The sequence below is a fragment of the Triticum dicoccoides genome, chromosome 1A (genome assembly GCF_002162155.2).
Source record: "Triticum dicoccoides isolate Atlit2015 ecotype Zavitan chromosome 1A, WEW_v2.0, whole genome shotgun sequence".
Taxonomy (NCBI): domain Eukaryota; kingdom Viridiplantae; phylum Streptophyta; class Magnoliopsida; order Poales; family Poaceae; genus Triticum; species Triticum dicoccoides.
The window spans coordinates 88393117-88401391 of NC_041380.1; the positions used below are offsets into that span (position 1 = coordinate 88393117).

At 46.5% G+C, this 8275-nt stretch overlaps 1 protein-coding gene across 1 annotated transcript; it reads right to left on the reverse strand.

Annotated features, from left to right (window-relative positions):
- Positions 1-841: 841 nt before the first annotated feature.
- Positions 842-2561, reverse strand: LOC119364722 (tryptamine hydroxycinnamoyltransferase 2-like). Its single transcript, XM_037630235.1, has 2 exons — positions 2120-2561; positions 842-1992 (listed from the first exon to the last, which is right to left on the reverse strand). The coding sequence occupies exons 1-2, from the start codon at positions 2489-2491 to the stop codon at positions 1048-1050; spliced, it is 1317 nt and encodes a 438-aa protein (XP_037486132.1). The 5' UTR covers positions 2492-2561; the 3' UTR covers positions 842-1047.
- Positions 2562-8275: the final 5714 nt, after the last annotated feature.

The following is an 8275-nucleotide window of genomic DNA, read 5'->3' on the forward strand; positions in this document are numbered from 1 at the left end:
GGTGGTGTGCTTCTTTTCTCCGTGTTATTATTACTAAACAGTAAGACTCGGCTACCTATGAGCCTCCATAGTGATTTGGACCTCTCAACCGTCAGATCATGTGTACGAATGCAATGGATTCGCTTTGGTTGTCCAGGTCGTCACGCACAAACGAACCACCGTTCGCGGGCTGCTACTCCGCAAAATGAGCCACAACTTTCATCCGTAACCCGGCCTTAATAGACAGACGGCCCAGGTCGACTCCAATGTGCACAAAGCATATCCATATTCCCGAGCAGGCCTGGTCGAACAGTTTTCCTCGCGCCGGGCTAACCCTATTTCCCGAGATGCTCCTCTAGGAAAAAAATGATCCTCCGTTCGTATAGATCTGTATAAACCAACTTCTTCATGGGAATCGAGAATGTGAATGCGTGGATGATTATAAAAATAAAAACAAAACAAGGTAACGGAATGCATTATGTTATTTTGTGAGATTATGTATCAAACACTAAAGGTACATGTCCAGTTTATAGGGTGGAAGATGTATCCAAATGCGTACTTGTTTGAACTATACCAATGTTCTAATATCCTTCTTCCTTGTGTAATATAATAAGGTCAATGCATTAGTAAGATTTTGTTGTTCTGTAATGACTCATGAACCAAATTTGAATTTTTTATATACATCTCGAAAATAGCAAAATACAAACCTTGAAGTTTGATTTGTAAGAAAATACCACACCATCACATCAACACATCATAATTCAAATTCTACCAGGCATCTCAATCACTTTTGAAATTTATTATGTCTTTATTTTCCATATATTTATTTTCAAATTCATTATTTTTGGAGATAGACAGGCGCAGCAACACGCGCTATCATGTTCTAGTTACTACAAATAAAGTACACCAATCTTTGCAAACATGTTATGGACTATGATTACATGAGTACAAGCCAATGAGCCAAGTATGCAGTTAAGCACGCAAGGAGGCAGTTCTTAGGGAGTATAATATTGTTGTGTTACTCTCTTGTGCATATCTATACGAGTATACTATATGGTCTCTAGATGACTAGTCCATGGAGTAGCATATCTGCTTGAAGGTCTGGACGTGTTCGTCATCGAGCGCCATGAAGAGGTCGACACCGCCCTTGGGGTCGCAGGACGGCACGAAGATCATTATTCCTTCGATGGGCAGATCCGGCGGTAGGAACGCGCAGGGCGGCCCGCAGCCAAAGTCGAGGTCGTGGAAGCGGAACCCGAGCCAGCTGTCAACCTCCAGGTCAGGGCAAAACATTGTGCCCGGCGTCGCTGCCGTCGACGCCAGCTCCTCGCCGCCGTCTTCAATCACGCCGCGCTCCGCCTCCCCGAAGTCGATAAACGACTGGATGTACTCGTCGTCGACGAGCGCGACGGCGTCCCGGATGGCGCCGACCACCGCTGGGTAGCTGCTGGACAGGAGGTCCCGGACCTGCATCCTCGGGAACGCCCAGAGCACCATGTTCCCGAAGAAGTCCATGGGCACGGGAGGCTTTGCGCGGCCGCGGCAGTTGACGGCGACCCTCACCTGCGTGAAATCGTCCGGCGCCAGATCCCGCGCCGCCGTGATCTTCTTCCACGCGTGCGCAAGGAGGCACTGGAACGTGCTGCAGCGCGTGCCCACACGGGCCTTGAGGTCGGCGACGAACTCGTCCGGGAAGTGCACGGCCAGGTTCTTGATCCTGTCCATGGGGAGGACACCATAGGAGTGGCTCCGGCTGAGCTCGCCCTTGAACTCGATATTCCGGTGATCATGCGCCGGCGTCGGTGGCCTTCGGGGGACAACGGTGGCCGAGCGATCGACGAACGGTGACATGAGGACTGCCGAGTCGGTGCGGACGGCGCTGGCCCACGCGGTGTAGAAGACGCTCATGGACTGACCGTCGGCAACCTGGTGATGGCAGGCGGTGCCGATCACCAGACCGCCGCACGCGTACCTCGTCAGCTGCGCCTGGAAGATGGGCTCATTCGCACGTTCCTGCAACCCAAGATATTGTCAAAATCATCAGCATCTTTTCAACCCTACAGTACTGATATCTAATGTGCTTTATGTTACGTGTAGAAACTCGTATTTGGACGTGTAAAAAGACTCTGCATCTCATCACCTTTTCGGCCTTCGGGTAGAGCTCGTTGATGTGCGCGGACACGTCGTGCGCCAGCGCGTCGGCAAGGTCCGCCTCCACGGTGGCCTCGAGGACAAGCACCCCGGCGTCGTTGAGGTGGAAGCACTTCCGGCTGTGGTCGTCGGCAGCGAACCTCCCGGCAAGGTGCGGGAATCTGGCGACGGCGGCGACGAGGCCGGCCTTGAGCGCCTCGTTGGTCGGCGCCGGCGCGTTCCACGCGAAGACGGCCGGGATGTACCCGTCCGTGGAGGCGCGGTCGAAGACGGTGAGAGGCACCTTCTTGCCGCCGCCGCGGGCCGACTCCCGTGAGGGCTCGAGCACCGTGCTCTGCGTGATCTCCACCGTCACTGCCATTGCTGGAGCAGCCAAGGTTGCAAGCTAACTAATGATCGTATGTGTTTGTGTTGTGTGGCTCGTTGTGTTGTGTGGGTCGTTGGGTTAGCGTAGGTTAGTGCGTGCATGTATATATAGGCGGTGGGATTTTTTTGGCGCCAGCCGGCCAGGCCGAATACCCTCGAAGGTAAGTTAATAGGCTGGCTGGTTAGTCAAAATTTGGGTTGGTAACGTTGACGCCACGAGCACCAACCCCGCCAAGGTGCGTGCGTGCGTGTGGCTACTCGATTTTCTGGCTAACGGCGCAAAGATGATTTGTAAGCGCGTGTCCTCTCCTGGCATGCCAAGAGAGAGTGGTGTTCGTACGTACAACATTCCCTGTTGAATTCTCGGCCTTCCGACAACAGTCTCCTCTCCGCGTCTTCTTCAACCTTGGCCAGCAAGTTGTGCCTCCAAAATAAGGGCCTCTTTGTTTCACAGGATTATCAAAATGAAGGAATAGGAAAAATGCAGGAATAGGGTGACATGTCCCATAGTATCCTACAGGATTTGAAAGAATGTTTGATAGCATAAAAAAAACAAAGAAATTCTACAAAGAGGTTTGAGTGGATAAAAATTTTCCTCCAAAATGTAGTACAAATGAATCATATGGAAAAATTCCTAAGGATGCCAATCCTACGAATCAAACGAGCATCACAGGAAAAATACCTAAGGGTTTAAATCCTTCAAAAATCCTATGCAATTCCTTTGAATCAAAGGAACCCTAAATACTAGGTTTTCTAAACGAACCTCGTCCACACAGCATGTCAGTCTACGGCAGGTTTCATTATTTAGTTGTGGATGAGCTACCTTGAAGTTGCGCGTAGATGTTCAGCCATGACTATAGACCCTACTAAAAGACTACTCCCTTCGTTTTTAAATATAAGTTTAAAAATTCAAATGAACTATAATATACGAATATATGTAGACTTTTTTAGAGTATATATAAATTCACTTATTTTGTTTGTATGTACTTCCTCCGTATACTAATATAAGAGCGTTTAGAATACTAAAATAGTGATCTAAACGCTCTTATATTAGTTTACAGAGGGAGTAGTTATTTTTATTAAAATCTTTAAAAAGACTTATATTTGAGAACGGAGGGAGTAGTACGTAGTGACCGGATCAAACTTCAGCCAAACTTCGTGGCACCTCTGGGTTCCGGGGAATATATATGGAATTAGCAGAGCTACCTTAATCGTACGGTGTATAATTCGTTTTTTTGGTTGCAGTCTTAAGTATCAGTGATGATAGCATGATGTGTTTGATGTACTCTCACGAAAGGACAAAAAGCATAAGATTTAGCATCTCCAGTACACGCTTGTTGCTTGGTTAGTCAACGGTGTAATATCTTGCTAGGTAAGATCATATCCTGCCCAGGTGCATGATCAGGCGGGTAGTAGTATGGACTAGATGGACCAACACCGATCTCTTGGGGGCACGGCCATGGGTAGTAGTATGGATTAAGCCCCTACTCACAAAACCATTTTTCAAATCTTGACGTAATCATATATGAATTTTGATTTTGCACTACTACATGCATGCGTGCCCCGCCGATGTGTGCCAACAATCGTGTTCCACGTAGCGAATATATGCTTTGTTAGTCGACAATGTTATCTTGATAGGTAAGATAATAGCTACCTAGGTGCATCCGTGCATGATCAGGTAAGTACGGATGAGATCGACCAACGCTGATCTCACGGCTGCACGGCTACGTGCAAAGGCAAAGGGTAATAGCAAGGAAAGGGATGCACACCTAACTCAATCTGGAGAGACGATCTTACTTTGTCTTGTTGGGCGGCTTCTCCCTGAATCGATTCTTCGCGGCAAGTTTTGTTTACTCAAGAGTGCGCGCAAGTAATGCTAAAAAAAGAAAGAATAAAATGCTCAAAAAAAAAAGAGTGCGCGCAAGTAACGCCTGTGACGCGAGCGCTCGAAGATGCATGATGTATGATCTCTCTGAAAAAGCAACGTAGCCCGTGTGAACATTGCATGCTTTTTGTTATAAATTAGGAGGACGCAAGCGCACACGCACACACGATTCCACGGTCACTCCCTAATTAATCACGCATTATGATTGACGGATCACATTGGAAATGAGTTCGCCGATCACTAGTTTAGGAGTGCAATACAACTGAAACACACCCTCTCTCGTACGTACGTGTTGACCATCATGACGATCGGCATGAGGGTAGTTCTTATCTCACCTCTATCTCAGACTGGCATCTTCTTAGAGCATGTACAGCCGGACCTCTCAAATCCGTCTCATATGTTTGGATAAACTACCCGGTCACATTTTTTTGACTCATACGGACGTCTTAAACGGGTCTCAAACATTCGGACTGACCAGCACCCTCAATATCTAGCCTAAATATGGGACGGATATGGGGAAGCCTGGGCATGCCCGTCACGTCGGACCCGGCCCATGTTGGTCCACCTGACCCCACTTATATTCGTTCCCATGCCCTCGTCGGAGCAAACCCTTAGCCACCACACTCCCTCCCCTCCGCCATCCGAGCTCACGTCCGGCGGTTTCCGGCCTTCTCCGCCATGGCAGGCAGCGGATCGGACTCCGACCAGTCCGGACCCGTCGACTGAGGTGTCGTCCCGTGTGGGTTGGAGGAGGCAATGGTAGTCCGCATTGCACTCCACCGCTCCCGGAAGGACAGCGCCCGGCCGACAGACGGACCCGTCCGCCGCGACACCATAGCGTCGGCTCACTGGGCGCTCGGAGTTCTTAGGTGCTGGATCCTCGCGTTCCCAGTCGGAACACCTCTCCTTCCCCATCACCGGTCGGGCAGGTATGAGTCCCATCATGAACTGACGGCCGCCGTGGGAAGGAGAGGATAAGGGCCGCTGAGGCCTGTATCGCAACGGAAATGGCGGCGGCGTGGGCGGCCGCAGAGGAGGAAGCCATCCACGTCCGCATTGTGAAGAAACGGTAGCGGAGGAACACACGTGCCCCCGCCCGAGAGCAAAATCGGGCGGTCCGTGCAATGGTCGTTCTGCCACCGTAGGAGGAGAATGAGGACATCGACGGCGAGGACAGCTCCGGCTCAATCCGTACGACATCTTCGAACGGTACATCCGCGAGAAGGACGGCAAGGGCGTCGGAAAGGGCAAGGACGGCCGTGGATGTACTCCACTATAGCCAAACATGCCAAATTTTGGTAGTCCGATGACATGTTTAGTGTAGTGTGATGGAGTAGCCGGACAATGCGTGTGCGTCGACGTAATTGCATGAATTTGTATGGATTTGAGATATCATAATTAAGGTGTCCGATTGTAAATTGCATTTTCTGAGAAGTGACCGGTCAATGCCCGCGGACGCGTCCAGACCTGTCCACGGGCGTTTGAGGGCTGGATTTGTTAAATCCGGCTGTAGATGCTCCCAGACTTGGGCAAATAGAAACAAACGTTCTCGACGCAGCAAGTTCAACGTCCCTTAACGACTTTTTTTTAGTGAACGCCGGTCACCTACATTTCCTTTCAAACCTTCTCGTTAAGTGGAGGAGAAGGCATATCATAACAGCACCCAAAATCCTAAAGCTAGCTACGGGATGTATTACGCGTATTCGGATGCATGCTTGGACCGGCCAAGATGGCAAGTGGGAACGGAAGCCAACCTTTCCATGGAAATTTCTTGCCACAACTCGCAAAAGCAAACGCGCGACGCGACGAGCCGATGCGGTGCATCTATCTACCCCGCGACTTGCATGACCACGACCAACGAGCAGCCGTCGACGAGGTAGGACGTATCCGTATTGGTGGATGGATTCGGATTGGCACGCACACGTACGACTAAGCGAGAGCGACTAGACTTTGTGAAGCTATGGAAAATAATTTTATGCCTGGAAGGTGGAAAATAGCTTTTCAACTAAGATCAACGTTTGGGCACTGCCTGGTCACTAGCTAGTAGTAACATCTCGCACTTAATTACTACGTACACCAGTAATATTAACCTGGTTGTAGAGCTAGTGTTAATTATGGTAACAACCCACTCATATGAGGTCGTAATCCAGGACTAGGTAGACAGTTGCAAGAAGTGGTAACTAACGAAATTAGTTAAGTGTGGTCTGACTCAGTCGATGGCATGTCATCATTGGTATGCATGCATGCTTGTAAAGAAAAGTCATTCCATGGAATCGAGACACAATTACTAGAAGCACGCGTCACACGAGGAGATCGCCACGTAAATCTTACATCCCCCAATTTAGTATTTATTAACCGATAAAATAATAATAATAATAATAATAAAGGTCATTTCTTTGAAAAAGAAAATAGATTAGTGAGACATATTAAAACGCACTTTGGGTTCCAAATTGCTAGCTCTTTTCTTTCAGTATTATGAAATTTCATTCCCATTAGAATATTCAATGAAAATGAAATGCCCCCATCCTCCCCCATGCGGTCTAGAGTTATAAGGTCCCAAATATTTTAACTCCATGCATGTTTAGTCCAAGAAAAATGAGTAGAAAATTCATTCCATGCAATAGAGACAATTCACGGTACTAAAACCATGGATCATTCCTGGAGACCCCCACGTAAATCATACTTCTTTTGTTCGCATTTACAAGGCACAAACATATTTTAAGAAAAAAATTACCATTACTTTGACAAAATATTAACTATTTATATGCCACAAAATATATAATTGATTTCACATTCAAAAGATGTTTCCCAATGTAGAATTTCATAGTTGAAGTTAGTAAACGAGGTCTAAGATGGTCAACAAAAGTCCAACTCGGTCCAAGCAAATTGCTATGGTCAACAATTCAAAGGTTAGTCAACGAAAGTCCAAGCAAATTCCCAGTGCGTACACGTGGTGGTGGATGGATGAGCACGTAAGACTAAGTGAGAGTGACTAGAGAGATGATTTTAAATCGTTTATAGTTTGAGCGAGAAAAACTAGAGACGGTTTTTTACCAGGCATGGTAATGTGCAATCGATGGACCACAACCCCCATGCCATCGTCCGGTGGCATAGCTCACTCTCCCTTTTGTTTCTATTTTGAATCCAGTGTCTACTTCGAACACATTTATGGAATCACATTTATGAAATGAATGTGTACTCATGTTGCAAAATTTCACAAATAGAAATATATGTGAAACTTCACTGACATATCGTATTATAAACCTAAATTTCTTAAATGCATTCTTAAATGGTTATATGTGTAGCCTTCTAAAATTGTCGTAAAATTGAGCTGAGATGGTTCTGAAATGCAATATGTTTTGACACTGCACTGGATCATGTTTAAGATGATTGTGAAATACAATGTTTCAAATTGGTTTGGTTTGTTTGAAAGGTTCAGAATGAAGCTTGACTACCACTTCACTGAATTACAAAGGATTGAAATGCATCTGAAAGGTTGTGAAACTACACTGAAACAAAGTGTATTGGGACTGTTTACTGAAGATACACTCAAACAAAATGTGAATTGTATTTGGAATTTGAGATTGCACTCAAACCTAGTAAATTTGAGAATGAATTGTAAAATTGCACTAAAATAACTCTAAGAGCTTTCTAAACTTAGTGTTTGAAATTTCAGTGAAATGGCTCTTAAAGTTGTACTATAGTATTCAAAATTGTAGTGAAATCATGTTTATAAAAAATGCACTAAACTCATGTTTGCAAAAAATAAAATAGCATGCAAATCATGCTTAAAAGATTGAAATTGCATTGAAATAATGTTTACATAATTTGACAATGCACCAAATTCGCTCTTACTCTACTTCGGAACCCAAATAACTTCCTACGGCGGCGGCA

Coding starts and splice junctions, on each gene's coding strand:
- LOC119364722 (XM_037630235.1), bottom strand. CDS start 2,491: ATGGCAGTGACGGTGGAGATCACGCAGAGCACGGTGCTCGAGCCCTCA. Junction 1,993..2,119: donor TCTACCCGAAGGCCGAAAAG/GTGATGAGATGC, acceptor CTTGGGTTGCAG/GAACGTGCGAATGAGCCCAT.